The sequence below is a fragment of the Chiloscyllium plagiosum genome, chromosome 32 (assembly GCF_004010195.1).
Source record: "Chiloscyllium plagiosum isolate BGI_BamShark_2017 chromosome 32, ASM401019v2, whole genome shotgun sequence".
NCBI lineage: Eukaryota > Metazoa > Chordata > Chondrichthyes > Orectolobiformes > Hemiscylliidae > Chiloscyllium > Chiloscyllium plagiosum.
In genome coordinates, this window is record NC_057741.1 from 21,020,030 (window position 1) to 21,040,679 (window position 20,650).

General features: G+C 39.5%; 1 protein-coding gene across 3 annotated transcripts in view; it reads right to left on the bottom strand.

Moving 5' to 3' along the window:
• Positions 1 to 20,650, bottom strand: part of intu (inturned planar cell polarity protein) — a 119,081-nt gene that overhangs the window by 67,372 nt on the left and 31,059 nt on the right. For all 3 annotated transcript variants that reach the window (XM_043674187.1, XM_043674188.1, XM_043674186.1), the window contains exon 3: positions 9,016 to 9,101. In XM_043674187.1, the coding sequence (XP_043530122.1) occupies positions 9,016 to 9,101 (86 nt within the window). The remainder of the gene's footprint in view (positions 1 to 9,015; positions 9,102 to 20,650) is intronic.

Here is a 20,650-nt window from a genome sequence, read left to right on the forward strand (position 1 = left end):
CTTAACTGAAGTTTTGAATTCTTTTCCTTAGGCAGTCCCTCAGGATCGTAAGTGACTTGCTTCACATTGGTTCGATGGGTTTAGAGATGGCTGCTAAGTCCAATGTGTGATCTGTAGATTCTGCCATGTGAAGATCAGGTATTGTTTGAAGTGGCAGGTAGATGAGTTGCTTGGAGGTTTGTGTGTATTTTTAATGATGTTTCGAATTTGCCACGGCTCACAAAATCTTGTGGGATGTTTAGGACCATTCTGGTCATGAGCCAGGGATTCTCACAATTTGACAGGGATGTTTGACCTCTTCTCTGGATTCTTTTATCAGTGCCATTTTGATGTTATCCCTAATGCGTTTCCATTGTCCTCCTCGGAGTCTCCTGCTGCAGTCAAGTTCTGAGCAGAGCAATTATGTCAGGAGTCTGGTGTCATGGAAACCAAAGCATGGAATTATCAGTTTACTCTCTTAATTGTTCCCACATTTTGAAAGGAAGTGGAGTGGGGAGAGCAAGAGAGTGGGGTGGGCATAGAGTGTGCGTGAGAGAACCACACTGGAGTCAGATGAGCAAAGATATTAAAATGAAGGATACGGAAACTGAAGAAAACAATGGTTCAGATTTGATATTTACATCCCAGGACGGCACGGTGGCACAGTGGTTAGCACTGCTGCCTCACAGTTCAATTCCCGCCTCAGGCAACTGTCTGTGTTGAGTTTGCACATTCTCCCTGTGTCTGCGTGGGTTTCCCCTGGGTGCTCCAGTTTCCTCCCACAGTCCAAAAATGTGCAGGTTAGGTGAATTGGCCATGCTAAATTGCCCGTAGTGTTAGGTGAAAGGGTAAATGTAGGGGAATGGGTCTGGGTGGGTTGCTCTTCAGAGGGTTGGTGTGGACTTGTTGGGCCGAAGGGCCTGTTTCCACACTGTAAGTAATCTAAAATCCCAGCAGGGGTTATAGAAAAAGACAGAAATTCTAAGGTAATTTTGAAAACAAAAGTAACATGCATTATAAAGATATAAACTGATTTTCCACAGGCACAGTTAGTAAGTATGTAAGAATATCAACCCATTCCAAGCAACAATTCAGAAAGTTAGCAAGGATTTTGTGGGATTTTATATTTTGTAATCAAACAATTTACCTCAACTGCATTTATTTAATCTTGTTCTTTGAATGCCACAACAGCAAATACTGAAAATGCTCACCAACATTCAAGAATAGCATGAATGTGTGGTGGAAGGGTCAAAACAAAATATTCAAATTTTAAACATTTATTCATTTTTATGACATTAAGTGACATTGCAAAGCATTGGTTTACTGCAGATGTATACTTTGGTTCAATAATGAATAGCTCTCTAAAGTGGACTGACTGGCACCTGGGATCTTCTGTACCATAGTGTCATGGAAAGTTTGTACATTTACTCTATCCATTTTACACTCATCATACATATCAAGAACAAGTTTGGGACAAAGGCCAAGGCTCCTCCAGCAGTACACTTAGGTTTAACTACCTTACTTACTATCACACTTTCCTGAAGAAGGGCTCATGCCCGAAATGTCGATTCTCCTGCTCCTTGGATGCTGCCTGACCTGCTGCGCTTTTCCAGCAACACATTTTCAGTTCTGTCTCTAACCACTGACCAAGCATGAACCACTACCTAACTTAAGCAGACAATATACATTCACCAGGGTAATGCAAAATGGGAAGTTACAATTATGGGGAGAAAAGAGATGAGCCATTATCCTCCTTATGTGTCATAATTCTTTCAATGCTTCTACAAGCGATAACAGAGCTGCTGGAATTATGAAAATGCTTTTTTAAGACTTACATTTTGAAGGTCTGTGGGGAAAGGAATTTCTTTCAAGTTTTGAGAATCTATTTGGATGGGTTTCTTTAAAAGGGGTAATTGAAAGCTCACAGTGGATGTTAGAGTTTTTTTTTTACAAAAACAAGGCTCCCCAGTGATGATAGCTGCATCCTTAGCTGTTAACTCTGCTAGGGCTGTTCTGAACAGTAACCTGTTTGGACAACTTCTTGTTCTATCTGGTTTAAAGAGCAAGCTGAGTAGGAGGAAAGCCTTCTGAAAATAAGCTGGTTGGATGGAACATACTAAAGAAAAAAAATCAGAGAGAAAAGTGACTGAATGAACAATTCAAGATATATATTTTGTGACTCAGCAGAGTCTGCAAGACTTCAGAGACACCAGTGGATGATTAGTAACTTGACCACATTAGTCACAACAGAAACCAGAACATCCTTCACTGTATCATTTTGTTTTTAACCCATTGGCCACAGTGTTTATTTGGTTTCAGAATGCTAATCTCTGCAAAGAAATGTTTTCTTCAAGACTGTGTGCATGCACATTCAATGTGTGTGTGCCTGGACATGAATTTTGGGGATATTTTGAAAGAAATACTTCTATACTTCCATTTTATTCATCGCATATACTCAGGAATTATTGCCTCTTTATTGAATAAGTTTTGTTTTGGTGAAAATAGTGTTTATTACAAAACGTGCTTAATAGATCTTTTGTCTAAACTTGTGGATAGGTTACTTTGGTAGCTGGAGAAGATATTTTTATTTAGCATTCTATTACGGGAATAGCAAACCAATCTAAATTAGCCTCCCTATCAACAGATTTGCAACAGTGAAATTAATCACCTTCAAAGTTGCTCAATATTCATAACCAAACTTCATAAATAAAGGATCTTAGACATCAAGTTTACACCTTAAACAGAATTAACAATTTATTATTAATAATGTAACTTCAGCAGAACACAAAGTACAAGATAATCTAATTAATATCTTTGATCGAAGTCCAATCTTCATTGAATACAGACCCCTCAACTCTCACAGTGACAGACAGACAGATATACACATTTAAGGGCTAATTTAAAAAAGAAAATAAAAGAATAGTAATTTGTCAATAACTGTTTCAATGAATACCAGGCCTTCATGAAATCTTTTGACAATGAGTTGTAATCCAGATACAAAATACTGTGCATCTTACTTGAATTTCAATGTCACCTGTCAACACAAGCAGATTCCACAGACCTCTGAAGATTTTTACTTATTTATTACAGACTGAGTTTTTTTCTCAGAACTTTCAACAAGTCAATAACTGGATAGTAACTACAGACAGCAAAACCGAAAAATCAGCTTTCTAGTCCAGCAGCTTCTAAAGCAAAACTGCCTCCTGCTCAAAAACCCAGACAAAGTCAAATCACTTTTCCTTTTCACTTCCTTTTTCAATGTGCTCTCTGGGTGACTGGTCAGCACCCATCCTCTTCTGACTGACTAATTCAACATCCAACCAGCTGCCAGTCCCTGAGCATAACAAGATCTCAATGCTGAATTGTCAGTGTCCTTAAAACAATAATTAACCTGCATGATCTTTCTAGGCCAATTCCTAACAACAAACATCAGTCTTTGACTCTTTTTAAAATGAACTACAGTTCAAAGGTTTATATTCAACTCTCAATTGCAATTGCAACCTAAAGTTAGAAAAAAAAGAAAAACAGTGATGGTGTCAACAGCTGCAATCCTGGGAAAAATGTGACTAGAGCAATGGTGCACTCCTTCAGCCAACAAAGTTGACAAGATCATCTTTTAAAACAGAAAAATGTATAAAGATTTTGCATAAAGTGAAAAATGAAATAGTATTTCTTCTAGTCAGCAATCAAAACATTGATTTTCAATTTACTCTGGTCACTAGGTCAGTGAGGTAAGTAGTTAGAAGAAACTTCTTTCTGTAGAAAGCTGCTGGACAAATGGAGGCAATGGTATTGCACGTTTGAAGAGAAATATTAGAAATAATTAAGCAGAAGATACAGAGACAAGAAGTCAGAAGGTTAGCTTTTGATTATATTCAGGAAGAGATGGCATTGTCATGATTGGTTCAATGGTTTCTTCACTTAAAGTTCTATGATGTTAAAATGATACCACTCAGAAACCTAGTCAAATGATTTTATGGAAGACATCACTTGCACACATATAAAAGATTGAGATAGACATCAATCACATTGCAAAGATCCAATGCAATGTTTTTTGTGGGAAATCAATGATACAATACATGGAAAGGATCAAACCCAAGATCAGCATAGTCAAAAAGCTAACCCAGTAATACAGTAGTTCCTCATTTAAAGTTGTAGTTGCATTCCTGAAAAGAGTAACTTTAAGTAAACCATTTAAATGAATAGATTTTCCCATTAAATCCAATTTAAAAAAACTACAGTTAAGTTCTTGGTGCTTTAAAGGTCATCTGTCATAATTTGAGAACATCTGTGGTTTTAGAGTAGTTCTGTATATATTACAGTGCATTGTGAAGCGATACCATGCTGGAAATCAAGCCCTGCTACTTCCAGAGTCGTCACAGGGTTAAACATTTTATAGAAGTTACCTTATTTTCATATCCAGATTGACTCTGTACTAAACAAGTAGTTATTTCAAGTGAATAGGCTCAAGATACAGGTAAACAATTTTGACCTATCAACATCTAACTCTACCAGTTGAAATTCTAATATCCTATAAACTTTTCTTCATAGGCATAAAGGCAGATGCAGGCAGAAAAAAATGATGTTGTGGGCAATGGAAAAGACTAGGAAGGCAACTGAGTCGTCTTGAGATAATTCTTATGATCGTTGTACTGGTCAGAAAGTTGCTTCTTGGTCATTCTTCTCTGATACTTCCAGTGGTTTGCAAGAGGCACAAGGTGGCTGGTTCAATTCATCTCCTGGTTCTGTATTCACTTGCACATAGTAAGTAATCCAGGAATTACTACATTTAAGGTTCTGCTAGCTAGCTTTCTACCTAGTTCCTTAAACTCTGATTGCTGGGCCATATCCCCCTTCTTACCCAAATCTTTGGTATCTATGTTCACTCACTCCCAGAAGGATGTTCTGCAGCTGCTCTGACATATCCTTGACCCATACAGCAGTGAGGCAACATAACATCCTGGAGTTATGTTGATGGCCACAGAAAGCCTGTCCTATCCACTAACTAATCAGGGCTGGCAGCTGGTTGGATGTTGAATCAGTCAATCAATCAAAGGAGGACCAGTGTTAAACAGTCAACCACAGAAACCGAAAAGAAAAAGAGAGAACCAGTTTTGATTAGGTTTTAGCAGGAGGGAGAGTGCTTTTTAAAAAAATGAATTTCTAGAGACTGCTGGTATGTTTCACTGTCTCTCTTTCTAGTTTTCTCGATTAGGAGATGCTGGTGTTGGACTGGGGTGTACAAAGTTAAAAATCACACAACACCAGGTTATAGTCCAACAGGTTTAATTGGAAGCACACTAGCTTTCGGAGCGACGCTCCTTCATCAGGTGATAGTGGAGGGCTCAATCGTAACACAGAATTTATAGCAACAATTTGCAGCGTGATGTAACTGAAATTATACATTGAAAAATTGATTGTCTGTTAAGCCTTTCATCTGTTAGAATACAGTGATAGCTTCACTTCTTTCGTGTGTAAATCACAAAACCTTTTTTTTTTAAAGTTGCATTTTCATCAGTTATCAAATTGTTGACTGGTTTGAGAAAAGAATCTCAATCTGTAAGAAATAAGAAAATATTTCTAAGAGTCTGCTGAAGCTGTTTGCATTAACCTATGACTTTGGGATTCAAATAAGATATACAGTTCTACCTACTTGTGAACAATCCTTTGTCCAATGATTTCATGAAGGGCTGGTATCCATTGCAGGAAGCTGTATAATGAACTGGCAAATTACAATTATGTTACTTTCCTTATAATTTATCCTTTAATTATCTCTTCTTTCTGAGTAAAAGTGAGAGTTACGATCAACAAAGATTGGGCATTGGATCACAGATATTAATTAGATTACCTTGTTTATCTTTGTTCTGCTAAAGTTGCATTATCAATAATAAATTGTTACTTTTTAATTTAAGTTATAAAGTTGGTGCCCAAGGTCTGTTACTGGTGAAGTCTGATTAGGAACCATTGGTCGACTTGGAGGGTTACTGAATATTTTAATTTTATTATTTTGCAAATTCAATGATAGTCCGGCTGACTTAGTTTTGTTGGCTATCCCTGGTTTGTGACAAAACGGTTTTAAATTTAACTTAACAGAGAAGAGCGAATACTCGAGAACACTGGGGTTCGCTAAATACTTGGGGATAAAGTTGGCATGAGCATTGAGGAAAGCAAATTAATTGGTGAAGTCACAGTAAAGGTGAAAAAAATGAAGTCATAACACAGTTAATGTATGTACATGTATAGCCAATAAAGTTGGGGAGTTACATATGTCAATGCAGAAATATGATGTTGTGACAATAACAGACCTGGGCTCCTGGAAGGAAATGATTGGGTTTTAAATATTCCTGGGTGTAAGTTCTTCAGGAAAGATAGAAAAAGGAGGAGGGGTAGTAATATTGGTTAAGGAGTATATTGCAGTGTTGGAGAAAGAGGATGTGCCAGAGATTCAAGAACAGAATCATTTTGGCTAGAGCTAAGGAATAAAAAGGGTAAAATTACATAGGAAACAGAAGCTATAAACAAACACACTGAACTAGAAATTTGGTTCCTTGCATAATCTGACATTTTGCTGCAATAGGAACACCAATAGGCAATATAAAATAGGGGGTGCAAGAGCAGACAGACCTGTGTGTGTATGCATACAGATAATTAAGGTGGCAGGACAGATGGAGAGAGCAATTAATAAAGCATACAGTATCATCAGCTTTATTAATACGGGCATAGAGAAAGGAAGTGATGTTGAACTTGCATAAAATATTTACTTGACTTCACCTGGAGAACTGTGTCCATTACGGGTGCCACATGATACAAAAGATGTAAATGTACTGGAGAGACTGCAGAAACAATTTACAAGAATGGTTCCAGGAATGAGAAACTTCAGTTATGAATACAGATTGAAGAAGTTGTGACAGTTCTCCGTGGAGAAAAAGAAAGCTAAAAGGAAATTTGAATGAGGTTTCCAAAATCATGAGTAGGGTAGACAGAGTAGGTAAGGAAAAGCTGCTTGTGCTTGGAAAAAGAACAACAATGAGGGGCATAGATTTAAAGTGAGGTGCAAAATAAGCAAGAGTGATATGAGAAATTTATTTTACACAGCAAGTAGTTAAGGTATGGAATGCACTGCCTGAAAATGTGATGAAACCAGATTCATTTGAGCCATTCGAGGGGGCATTCGATGATTATTTGGTTGGGAACAGTGTGCAGAAGTACAGGAAAAAGCTGGAGATTGGCATTAGGTAATAATGCTTTTTTGAAGAGCAGGTGCATGCACAATGGGCTGAATGGCTTCCTTCTGTGCCATAGCAATTCTGTACCAACTGAACAGTTGTTCTTCTTGTTAAGGAATTCATCATGAAACCAATATAGAAGCATAATTTACTCAAATCATACATGTGTTCAAATCATCAATTACTTGCCCCTTTACATGGTGTTGCTACTTATTTTCAAAATTAAATGGTAAATCTGGGATGGAACACAGCATTGGTGTGCCACTGCAATGAACCATAAAGGCAGTAAAATGCAAACTATTCAAATATAGTAGTCTCATGACCAGGTGAGGAAGGGTGAATCAGCTCCCCTCTTTCTAATCTCCTCAGTGAAGGCGGCTCCCTGTAGTAAAAATACAGTTACCCAATGTCTCTTGTACCAATAAGAGGCCACTTAATTGGCTTTACTGAGTTCACGAAAGAGCAATTTTTAAAGTATCCTAGCAAAAGTGGAGTAAAGAGGATGGGGAAATCTCTCCATTGGTTGGAGTAATACCTGGTATAAATGAAGATGGGTTTGGGCCGTTCAAGGACAATCATCTTACCCTAGGGTATCACTACAGCTTTTCAAGGTAGAGTCCTAGGCACAACCATCTTCAATTGCTTCATTAATAACTCACTCCATGATGTCAAAAATGGGGATGCTCACTGATGATTACACTGTGTTCAGCACCATTTGTGACTCCTCAGATACTGAAGCAATCCATATCTATATGCTTGCACAACATCCATGCTTGGGATGATAAATGGCAAATACCATTTTCATTCACGCCACATAAGTACCAGGTAATTATCCTTTTTCTCTTCTCTACTTCTCTTTCTGTAGCTGACGACATTAAATTCACCCGTCTAACTTACAGCTAATTTAAATTTGGTTCTCTGCTATTCCCCTGCTTATTTTTTGATCCACAAATGAGGTTGGTTAAGGAAATGCATAGATCCTTGGCCTGTTCATTTAGGGTCTAGATAGCTGTTTAACTTGCTGCAACATTATCATTTAGCTCTTTCTGTAACCTATTCAAATGCAAGGGCAAGTCTAATTGACAAAAGGTGCTGCTAGAGGTCTCATGCAACAAAATCTGAACTGTTAAGCTTTAAATCTTAGAATACAGCAGCTGTTTTTTTTTAAAATGTGAGGTATCAAAGTCAATCCATTCCGTTACTGGCTGCATGGCCTCATGGCCTGGACTAGACTCCTTCAGCTGCAAGGCTTGTGGCCTGCAAGTTTACATGGAGATCTCCAAAATCAAGGATGCATGTTTTTGTTTGATCAGGGTCAGAAATGGACTTCTGATCCTGATCAGAAGACCTGAGCCTCTACTCTTACATAATCAACATTTTACCACTATTCGGACTAGCTTTAATGGTTGCCCAGCAATAACCATTAAATTCATTAGAAATAATTATTACATTAAATAGCAAAGCAAGAAGGCTGCAGGGAACACCACAATAATAAATAAATGAAACAACTTTCTCAAAATGCCGGTATCACAATTATAAAATGTCTTTTAGGTAACTTTAGGTCTGATTTCACAATTAGCCAAAATCTGGCTGATTGGATCACATGCCTAACTTTCATTCCAATGATTTCAATGTAATGAAAAAAGACAGGTTACATAATGGTCAGTCCAATTCAACAGATTTCCAACAATTTTGTGAAGACAAACATTTAATCATAATGGGTTGTTGAAACCAAATGGGAAATAACGCTAAATAGTTTCCATGACAAAGTACTTTATTTCAACATAAATGAGATAGATCATAAACATACCTGCATTGGACCTGGAATACATGATAAAACCCGCTCAATGTTCTCAGTAGTCACTTCCACATCATTCACAGCAATTAGAGTATCACCTAATGGCAAAATTCCAATTTAGTTCTTGTTAGAATAGTAACAGTTTAAACAAATTTACACAACCAAACAGTTGCTAGAAGGCTCCCCTTAATTTAGAGTTAGATGCATTTTAGTGGAGCCAATATTAGATTTCCACCTAACATTCTGTACTGAGTTTTCAATTTGAGTTAGGTTGATTTCAGCCAAAAAGATTGTCACGAACAATGCAACGATTTTTGAGAGCAATACTGTGAAAGAATCAAACTTTCTAAATGACCCCAAAGGAAATACCTCATGGACAAAATTCCACTTCTTAAACCTTTTAGTATTAACAGTCAAAACTAAAATTAATATAGATGTCACATGAAGTAATAGGCAAATTCTAGTGTGGAAACTAAATAAATAAATTTTAAATAGCTGATTACAATAAAGATAGGTCTCTGAGACGTCTTCAGTAGGCCCTTCACTGTATAAGACATTAATCTCAGGTACAAAGATACATAAAATTCTGTTCTTGCCAGATAGAGTTTCATTTGTTTTATGGATGGAGAAGTTATGCCTGGAGACCTATTCAAAAACAGTTTTAACATCCCAGAGTTCCATGGGTGTTGTGTCCACCAAAAGACACACTTTCAGAACTTTCACAATACATGCACTGGTGATCGGTCTTTTAGTCTCCTTACCAGCTGTGCTGAAGGGATTAATATTGCATAGGCATGTCTGTGCCAGTACAAGTAATAGGTGAACTCTAATGAACAGTTTTAGCATAGCACAAATATATTTGGACAAGCACAGGAGGTGAGAACTCTGACCAACAAGCTTGGCAAGCATCCAAGTAAGCAGACCCTGACCGAACAACGCTATTGTGTCAACTGTCTTGCAAAGATTTGGACATAACCTCTTGTACTACTGGTGGATCATGTGAACTCTGAAATCTAATGTATTCTGATACAATAAACTATGCTGTCATCACTGTTGTGGGAGTCACAAGAGATATGTTACTCTGTCCTTTAGCTCTTCTGCATATACTTGAACAAAGACCAATAAAATGTACCTGAAGTATCTGGACTGGATTATTCCTGCCTTCACAGAACAGTTTAGTGTAGTCAGCAGAACATTCACATGTGAAAGAGACAAAATGGATAAAGAATTGTGGATGACCATCAAACAGGTCTGAGGCAGGGGCAAGGGATTGCATAATTCAGTTCACGCAAAGAAGTACATGGCAAAATGCTGGAGTACGGGTCACATCTTGAAGAAGCATGGGATCAAGAAAGGTCGATACAGTAAGTGTATGCGAAACACAGGGGTTGGTAGAACAGGCGAAAAAGGGCAGCTGTGATTGGAAGACTTGCTGGAGGCTCAGCAGGCTTGGTGGAAGGGAAAGAAAAAGGTCGAACCAACAAAGTATTCTTGTTCCTTTATTGTCTGTCTAAGCAACAATTAGTAGTCAAGAGAAACTTGCTGCAAGGTGATGCCTGTTGCCACACAACAGCAACCAGGCAAAATTGACTGTGGAGATTTAAATAAGAAAGCTGGGGAATATAGACACCCTGAAAACGTTTGGGAAGATTCCTTCTCCATATTGCCATTGTCATTCACCTTGGATTTTAAAGTCATCAGAATCCAAGAAGTACCGAGAGCACCACTCTTGGTAACTTGGTTTGGTTCAGAGGCTAAACCAGTTAAATCAGATTAACCTGGCTCATGTATTGATTTAGACCGCATTATTGACTATGTCGCCTTTATCCTTGGGGAAAGGCAAATATCCCAGTATCCAGCTCAGCCCGACAATAAATATCATTGGAATATGTATACAAAACAGCAAATAATAATGGAAACAGTGCCAAAGGCATCAACAACCCATAGATTGGATTGCAGCAGAATTAATATGTCCTCTTTGGAGGTGCAGGTCTCCTCCATGGATTAAACAGCCAATACCTATTATGTAGGGAGGCACTGGAGTCAGTAGGGGAAGTAGTAAAAGAATCACTGGCACAATGAGTAATTTAAGAAGCTAACTCGTTCATGTGACCAGTAAGGAAGTTGGACTGGTCCTATGAGTTCACCAGATTATACAATTTTGAAGGAGGTGACCCCAAAGGAGCATTCTATTACTGCTAATTGTACCATGATATTTAATGACTTATGTCCGGAACATTGGGTATAGTGTCCTGGAAATTGCTAGCTGATGTTTGGCCATAGTCCGGGTTATGGAATCTCAAGACTGGTTTGGCTTTATGGCAGACAGCACCAATACTGGTGGAACTGTTTGCCCCAAGAGTTCCTCAATAACCCAGCTATATTTCACCAGGCTATGATGCTAATATGGGAGCAGATAAAAAGAGGAGGAGGGAACCTCCTGATTCAATATGCTGAGGACTTGGTCCTGACTTCTGCAATGATAAAGGAACATGCTGGGACATTATTAACCCTGTTGGAAGCATTAGTCCTGAACAGGTTTAGCATTAACTTAAAAAGAAAATTCAAGTGGGGAGACCTCAGGTATTCTAGAGGCATGTGAATTCACATGGACCGAGGGAGTTGCCAGAGAACCGGAAATGGACCTCAAAAAGGTAGTAATATCAGGTTCGTACCAATGACATGTGCTAACTAGAGTTGCAATAGCAGGATATATCAGATGATTACGTGGTTGGACAGATAGTACAACGGGGAGGGTTTCAGATTCCTGGGACACTGGGACAGGAATTAATGTGATTGGGGGAGTTTCTGCTAGTGTATTTAGTGAGGGTTTAAACTAAAGTGGTAGGGAAGTAGAAACCTATGTACAGAATCAAGAGAGAATCAAGGGCAAAAACAAATGACAGAATGGAGATAAGAAAAATATGACACACAGAGAATTCAAGGACAAGAATCAAACACGGCCACAGGGCAAAATAATGCAAACAGGACTAAGAATGTCAAAAGACAAGCCAATCTTAATGCGTGAATCATTTATGATGAAGTCAATGAATTAGTTGCACAAATAGTTATAAACAGATAGGATATAGTTAGGATTACGTGACATGGCCGTAGAGTGACCAGGGATGCAAACTAAATATCCAAGATTATTCAGTCTTTAGGAAATACAGAGAAAGATGAAAAGCAGATGACGTAGCATTGTTGGCTAAAGAGGACATTACCGCAAATATGAGGAAGGACATTAGCTCCAAAGAAGTGGAACCTGTATGGATAGAGCTTAGAGCTGAAAATGTGTTGCTGGAAAAGCGCAGCAGGTCAGACAGCATCCAGGGAACAGGAGAATCGACGTTTCGGGCATAAGCCCTTCTTCAGGAATGAGGAAAGTTTGTCCAGCAGGCTAAGATAAAAGGTAGGGAGGAGGGACTTGGGGGAGGGGCGTCGGAAATGTGATAGGTGGAAAGAGGTCAAGGTGAGGGTGATAGGTCAGACTGGGGTGGGGGCGGAGAGGTCGGGAAGAAGATTGCAGGTTAGGAAGGCGGTACTGAATTCGATGGATTTGACTGGGACAAGGTGGGGGGAGGGGAAATGAGGAAACTGGTGAAATCCGAGTTCATCCCTTGTGGTTGGAGGGTTCCTAGGCTATCCTCCTGGATAGAGCTTAGAAACAGCAAGGGACAGGAAATGATAGTGGGGGTTGTACACAGATTCCAAACTATAATGATAATGTTGGGGAAGGCATTAAACAGGACATTAGATACTATAGAATATGATGTAGCTGTTGTTTTGGGAGTCAAAAGAGAGACGTCATTCTTTCCTCCAGTTACTCTGCCTATACTTGAACGAAACAGTCTGGTAAAAGTTACCTCATCCGTACTGGGTTATTCCTCTCAATGCAGAACAATGCCATGACTTTTCATCTTAACACTCTCAGCTTTAAACGCACTATCCTATTCTCTCTCTATTGAAAATCAACTGCATATTTTGTTCTGGTTTGCACATTGCTGTTCCAATTATGAAGCTCAATACCTTCTGTTGAAAAATAAAAAGCTGCCATTTTAAAAATCTTGCTTGTTCTAACCCTAACAAGTTGAAATTGGATCTCACAATCAGTTTGACACCCAGCAAATCAATGCACAAATTTATTTCTCAGAAATGATGTCATAGCCAGAAATACATGGTTTCACCTCTTTCCAAAAAACTAAAACTTAGTTTCACTTTTGTTAGGAATGCCCCAACAATACAGGCTTCAAAGTAATTTCATCTCCATAAATAATACCAGAAGTAAAACTATTCTTCCACACCATTGCAGAATTCTTTGAAGTGTTTTGACAAAAATTGGCAAGGTCCTCACAGATCCTTAATCAGTTGGCTAAAAAATACCAGAGCATTAACACTAGAACATAAATAAGAATATGAAGGCACAATGAAAAGCAAAATGGCTTGGAAATGAGAAAATAAAAGAGTAGAGATAAGACGGTAGAAAGCAATGTGCTACAAAGTCAGTGCCAGCCATGGCTCAGTTGGTAGTATTCTCACGAGTCATGACGTGTGTATTCAAATCCCATTTCAGGACTTAAGCACAAAAATCAAGACTGACACTTTAGTACTGTACTGAGGAAGGCAGTGTTCAAATCATTCTGCTTCAGTTGAGACATGTCTTATGTGGCTGGGTGGATGCAGAAGATCCCATGATGATTTTGGGAAGTCTTCTATGCTTTAGCTAATAATTCTCCTTCAATCAATGTTCAGTTTCGTATTTTCTAAAATATGGTGATGTTTCGGTTTCTTCTAAAGTGCATTCCTGCGCTGGCTCTCTGTGCATATTAACTTAGTTTCCTGCTTTTTCCCTGTATCCTTTGCATTATTTCTATTTAAATAATTATCCAATGTCCTCTTCAATACCTCATTTAAACCTGCCTCCACCACATTTCTATTCATTGTGTGAAAAGATTCTTCTCACTTCACATCTGCTTCTTTTGCAAAACACTTTAAAACCCTCTCTTTTGGTTCTCAATCTATTTATAAATGGAAAATGTTTCTCTGTTTCCAACTTGTCCAGACCCCTCATGATTTTGACATTTTCTATCAAATCTCCTCTTAGCTTCTTGACTCCAAGTAAAACAGTCCCAATTTCTCGGATGTTTTCTCCTAACTGAAATGGCTCATCACTTGAACCATTCCTATAAACTCATTTTGCACTTGTCAATGCATTCACATCTTTCCTATAATGTGGTGCCCAAACTGTACATAATACTCCATCTACAGCCTAATCAGTGTCTTACACAAGTCCATCATAACTTCCCTGTTCTTGTACTCTATGAGTCTATTTATGAAATCTAAAATTAAATATAATTTCTTTCTATTTTGTTTGAAAGTTTTGGTGGGTATCAATGACTGCCAGTAACTAAATTATATACATGACAATAACTGTTTGGATTCACTCAGTGATTAAAATCATGTATTAAATATAAGATGTTGCATTCGAGACTTGGACCTGTCCATGAATAATGTAAAAGGAAATTTGTTGATTTGAATTAACAATCTGTTGCTGCACTGAAGGAAGTGATAAAAGAGTGATGCCTTTTCAGTGATCAGCTTCCAAAGCACCAAAATAATTGAAAAGCCAACACCCCAGATCAAAACAGTAGGAACTACGTATAGAGCATTTCTTCCCATGCAAATATTGCATTAATATGAACAGATATCTGGTGTTTCTGCAATCCCAGTCAATTCTCTCTGGCTGTTCGGAGAATAAAATTTGCTATTTCAAGCCAGTTTCTGTAATGAGACAACATAATTAATGTCTTCCACTGCCCACCCAATGACCTGATGACAAATGTAATTGTCGCACATGGAAGGTTTCTGCTATCCCATCAACATTCCAGCCATGAGCAGGCTGTTGGATGTTTTTATTTTGAAATCTCATCTTCATAGGCCAGCAAGTCTATCAACCACTACCACTTAAAGCTCTTCCACTGGAATGGAAAGGGGGTAGGTAACAATATCTGATCAAGATGGATTGTATATTAATAATTTTCCAGATACAAGTGCAGACTTTAGTTCATCCTGCTCTGTACAGAAACTACAAAATAAGTGATATGACCCTCTGGAATCCATTTTGTTAAGCTAACTGTCCAGATTTCAGGTTCGATGAAATCAGAATTATTTTAACTGTTCAGTTATAAAGAAACTTTCTCAATTTTTATTACATAATCGATTTGGCAGAAGCCAATAAATTTCAGAATGTAACACTGATAGTCCAATAAAAGGGGACAGTTGTTTGCTTAAGGTATACAAAGTTAAAAATCACAACACTAGGTTATAGTCCAACAGGTTTATTTGGAATTGCTAGCTTTCGGAGCGCTGCTCCTTCAACAATCATGTGATGAAGGAGCAGCGCTCCAAAAGCTAGTGCTTCCAAACAAACCTTTTGGGACTATAACCTGGTGTTGTGTGATTTTTAACTTTGTACACCCCAGTCCAACACCGGTGTCTCCAAATCATTGCTTAAGGTATTTACTTATATCAAAGGTTAGGAAAAGGTGAAGTGCAACAAGACCAGAGTGTCATGGTGGAACAGTTGCTGAAGATTAGCATGCAAGTACACAGGCAGTGAGGAAAACTAATGGCATGAACAGCCTCATAGTGGAGGATTTGAGTACAGGAGTAAGGATACCTTCTTCCAGTTATTCAGGGCCTTGGTGAGGTCACACCTGGAGTACTGAGTGCAGTTTTGAACTCCTAGTCTGAAAGGACATTCTTGTTATTGAGGGAGTCCAGCAAAGGTTCACCAGACTGATTCCCCAGATGGCAGGGTTGACATATGAAGAACGACCAGATTGACTGGGCCTCCACTCACCTGAATTTAGAAGAATGAGGGGGATCTCATAGATATATAAAATCCTGACAGGACACGGCAGGCTAGATGTGGGAAGAATGTTCCTGATGTTGGGAAAGTCCAGAACTAGGGGTCACAGTCAAAGAATGACTAAGCCATTTAGGACAAGAGATAGGAAAGAATTTCTTCAGAGAGTTGTGAACTAGTGGAATTCTCTAACACAGAAAGCTGTTGCAGCTAGTTCGTTAGATACAGGTAGTTTCCCTATAGCACCATACTTGCATTCCAGCAAACCTCACTTAATAGAAAATTTCTTAATAGAAATAATGGGGCCTATAGAAAAAGTGGGGTTGGGGCAGACCAGCAAAAAAATGTCATTCACGATTGCTCAAAAATCACCCAAACGTCTAACGCAAAGTATAGCACAAGCTGAATAAAGGTTGAAATCATATTTATTAACGAAACAATAGTAAATTTATCACAGTACATTTAAAAAATGTAAGAAAGCTGCTCTCTGTACAGAACCTCTCACAGAAAGCTGCTCTATCGGCAGCTGACTTCAGCACATGCGCAGAATGACACAGAGACCACATACACAGGACGGCGCCAACATTGGCGCAGGTACAGAATGGCATGGAGATTCTGGCACATGCGCAGAATGAAGCATGTGAACCGATCCATGCTGGAATCACACTATTGCCAATGGAGGTAAGCGTTCTCGAAAATACTATATTCTTCAGCCATGTTATTTAGCCAAATGACATTGCCAAAATGTGTGTTATCCCAGAACTACCTCTATATGGAAGAAGGAGCTGGACAAGGCCTTTGGGGTTGAAGGCATCAAGCGATGGGAAAGAAAGCCAGAGTGGGATACTGAAATTGCATGATCAGCTTTGATCATATTGAATTGGTGGTCCAGGCTCAAAAGGCTGGATGGCCTACTCCTGCATCTATTTTCTATGGTCTCACAGAAACAGATGCTGCAAAATTCATTTACGCTAGCCTGAGTGTGTGTGAAGATGTAGACTTTTAAAATTTAATTGTTAAGATTGTAGAACTAGGTAGAAAGATATTATCTTATGTTGTTTTTGCTGATGCAGAAGCTAAGGTTAAAGGAGTATTGAATGGAATGTAAAACTTTCAGGCAGTCATTAACTTGATTAGCCTGTACTTTGTAGAAATTTTAATATCTGCAAGATTTCAAATTAAACATTCTTTCAAGAAGTTTAATTTTCTCTTAGTAAACACATTGACTAGTGCATCAATTGAAAATTTAATTGTACCAGAAGCAGGATGATTTTTCTTTCCTTCTATGTGCAAAAACACAAACCTGCTAAGTATCAAACTGACTTAAATTTACAGTGTCTTTCATGTTCTCCAATGATTTACAGGCACTGAAGTGTAGTCTCTGTTGTAATATAGGAAAAACTTCAGTTAATTTGCAGGCAGCAAGCTCCGATAAGGAATAATGTAATAAAAGATGGACAATTTGTATTGTGTGATGATGATTAAGAAATAAGTATTTATCAAGACTTTACCAATAACTACATTGCTATTCCTCAGAATAGTACCACAAGATCCTTTACTCCTACCTAAATTAAATTTTAATTGAATTTATGGTCACGTGTACCGAGGTACAGTGAAAAGCTTTGTCTTGAGAGCAATACAGGCAGATCACAGAGTTAAACAGCACAGATAAACAAATAATAGATAAACAGCGGGAAAAACAAAAATACATGTACAGGCGAATGCTAAGAGTTTGTAAGTCCATTCAGAAATCTAACAACAGTAGGGTAGAAACGGTTTCTAAACTGGCTGGTGTGTGTACTCAGGCTTCTGTACCTTCTCCCCAATGTTAGAAATTGTAGAAAAGCACTGCCAGGGTGGAATGGATTTTTGAGAATGCTGGTGGCCTTTCCTTGACAGTGGACATGGTAGACAGATTCTATGGATGGGAGGTTGTCCTTTGTGATTGTCCAGGCCGAGTTCACCATTCTCTGTCTCCGATCTTGAATGGCACAGTTACCACACCAGATAGTGATAATCCAGACAGAATGCTCTCAATGGTGCACCGATAAAAGTTGGCAAGGGTATTCACCGTCCTGCCAAATTTCCTCATCTGCCTGAGGAAGAAATGTTGTTGGGCCTTTGTAACCATTGCATCCACATCAACAGACCAAGAAAGCTTGTTGTTGATCACTACTCCCAGGAGCTTGACACTCTCCACTCATTCCACCTCTGTGCTGTTAATGTGTAGGGGGGCATGAGTAACATCCTGCTGTCAGTCAGTAACGAGTTCCCTGGTTTTGCCAGCATTGAGAGCTCGGTTGTGCTCAGAGCACCATTTTTCCAGGTCTTCCGCCTCCTGTCTGTAGTCTGTTTCGTTGCCATCTGAGACCCGACCAACTATGGTGGTGTCATCAGCGAACTTGTAAATGGCATTAGTCTGGTATTTGGTGACGCAGTCATCGGTATGCAGTGATTAGAATGGGGGGCTGAGTACGCACCCTGGGGGGCTCCAGTGTTGAGTGTTAGTGAGGATGAAATATTGTCCCCAATCTTCACTGATTGTGGCCTGTGGGTCAGGAAATGGAGGATCCAGTTGCAGAGAGTGGGGCTTAGTCAGTAATCAATCTCGAGGGGATAATAGTATTGAAGGCTGAACTGTAGTCAATGAGTAGGATTCTTACGTAGCTGTTCTTGGTGTCAAGATATTCGAGGGAAGAGTGAAGGGCAAGTGATATAGTATCTGATGTGGATCTGTTGGTCTAATAGGCAAATTGGAATGGGTCAAGAGTAGTGGGGAGGCTGGAGTAGATTAATGCCATGACCATCCTTTCAAAACACTTCACAACCACCGAAGTTAGGGCCACTGAGCAGTAGGCATTGAGACATGCTGCATGAGTCTTCTTAGGCACAGGAATGATGTTGGCCCTCTTGAAACAGGCAGGGACAGTGGCCTGCTGCAGGGAGAGGTTGCAGATGTCCAAGAAGACCTCTGCCAGTTGATCTGCGCATGCTTTGAGTGCATGGCCTGGTACTCTGTCTAGTCTCATCACTTTGCTTGCATTCACACTAAGGAAAACTGATCTGACCTCTGATGCAGTGATTGTTGGGATAGGCTCGTCAGAATAAGTGTTACCTCTCAACCAAAATTCTGCTCAGACGAAATTCTGCTGTTGAGACGATCCGGGAGGGATGTGCCATCATCTGCTATCTTGCACTGTGTCTGGCTGGTCCTCGGCGGTCTTAATAGTTCTGTGAAAGTCATACTTGGATTCTTGATATTTGAGTTGGTCTCCTGATCTGAAGACCTCACACCTGGTTTTTAGCAATTTCTGTATGTCCTGATTCATCCAGGGTTTCCTGTTGGGGAATACCCGGATTGATTTCCTCGGTATGCAGTCCTCCACACACTTGCTGATAAAGTCTGTGACATTGGTGGCGTACTCGTCCAAGGTACCTGAGGATGGTTTGAACATGGCCCGATCAACCAATTCCAGACAGCACTGGAGTTGATCCTCTGCCTCCTCTGACCAGCACTGGACCTGTATCCGCAAGGAGGTCTCCTGCTTGAGCTTTTGCTTGTAAGCCAAGAGAAGAAACACAGCATTGTGGTCAGAGTTTCCAAAATGAGGGCGGGGGATGTAATGGTAGGCATCTTTCACATGGTGTAGCAGTGGGCGAGAATGTTCGGGCCCCTGGTGTGGCAGGTAATGTTCTGGTTGTACTTGGGCAACACCTTCCTTAGATTGGCTTGACTGAAGTCGCCAGTTACAATTAACAAGGCCTCGAGATGTTAGTGGTGGAGTACAGCAATCCCGAGCTTCATCAATTTTTGCTTGTGGCAGTATGTACACATCAGTTAGTAAAGCAGCGGTAAATTCCCATGGTAGGTAGAAGGGGAGGCATTTGATGGTGAGGAATTCAAGGTTTGGGGAGCAATTACTACCCAGAGTTGCAATGCCCATGCACCACAAGTCGTTGATTAAAAAGCAAACCCCTCTACCCTTTGCCTTACTTGAGAATGCTGTGCGGTCCAGACTATGCATAGAAAAAGCCTGAAGTGCGCAGTCGGGAATGGATGGGTTGAGCCAGATTTCTGTGAAGCAGAATGCGCAGCAGTCCCGTAGTTCACACTGGAAGCTGAGCTGTGATTGAAGATCATCCACCTTATTCTCTAGGGATTGTACATTTGCTAGGAGTAAGCTAGGAAGGGAGGTCTTGAAACTGTGTAGTCTCAGTCTTACTAGCAGGCCGGCACACTTACCCCGCTTCCTCGCAGGTTTCTAAAAGAGTAGACTAGACCTGGGATTAAAGAAATAGTGCACCTTTGACAGGGAAGACAATTAAGTTTTAGTGTTATAGAGTTTTGTGCAGAAGTGCTAGAGTGGGACTTGAACCCATAACTTCCTCAATCAGAAGCACTATTGGCACCAACTGATCCACAACTGGCAACATGACTTTTTTTAAAAAATGTAACAAAATTAAAACGACATGTTAGTTATTTTGGCTTGTAATGTCTAATGCAAAACCCAATATTACTGCAAATTTGCATGATATAGTAGTTGCGTTGAAATTTAAATATTAATTAAAACATTTTACTGCACAGTTTTTTTCTTTATTCATTCGTGGGACATGGGCCTCAGTAGCTAGACCAGTATTTATTGTCCATTCCCAAAGGCCCAGAGGGCAGTTAAGAATCAACCACATTTCTGTGGGGCTGGAGTCACACGTAGGCCAGACCAAATAAGGATGGCAGTCGAGTTTTTCCTGACAATCAGCAATGATTGCAGGGTCATCATTAGA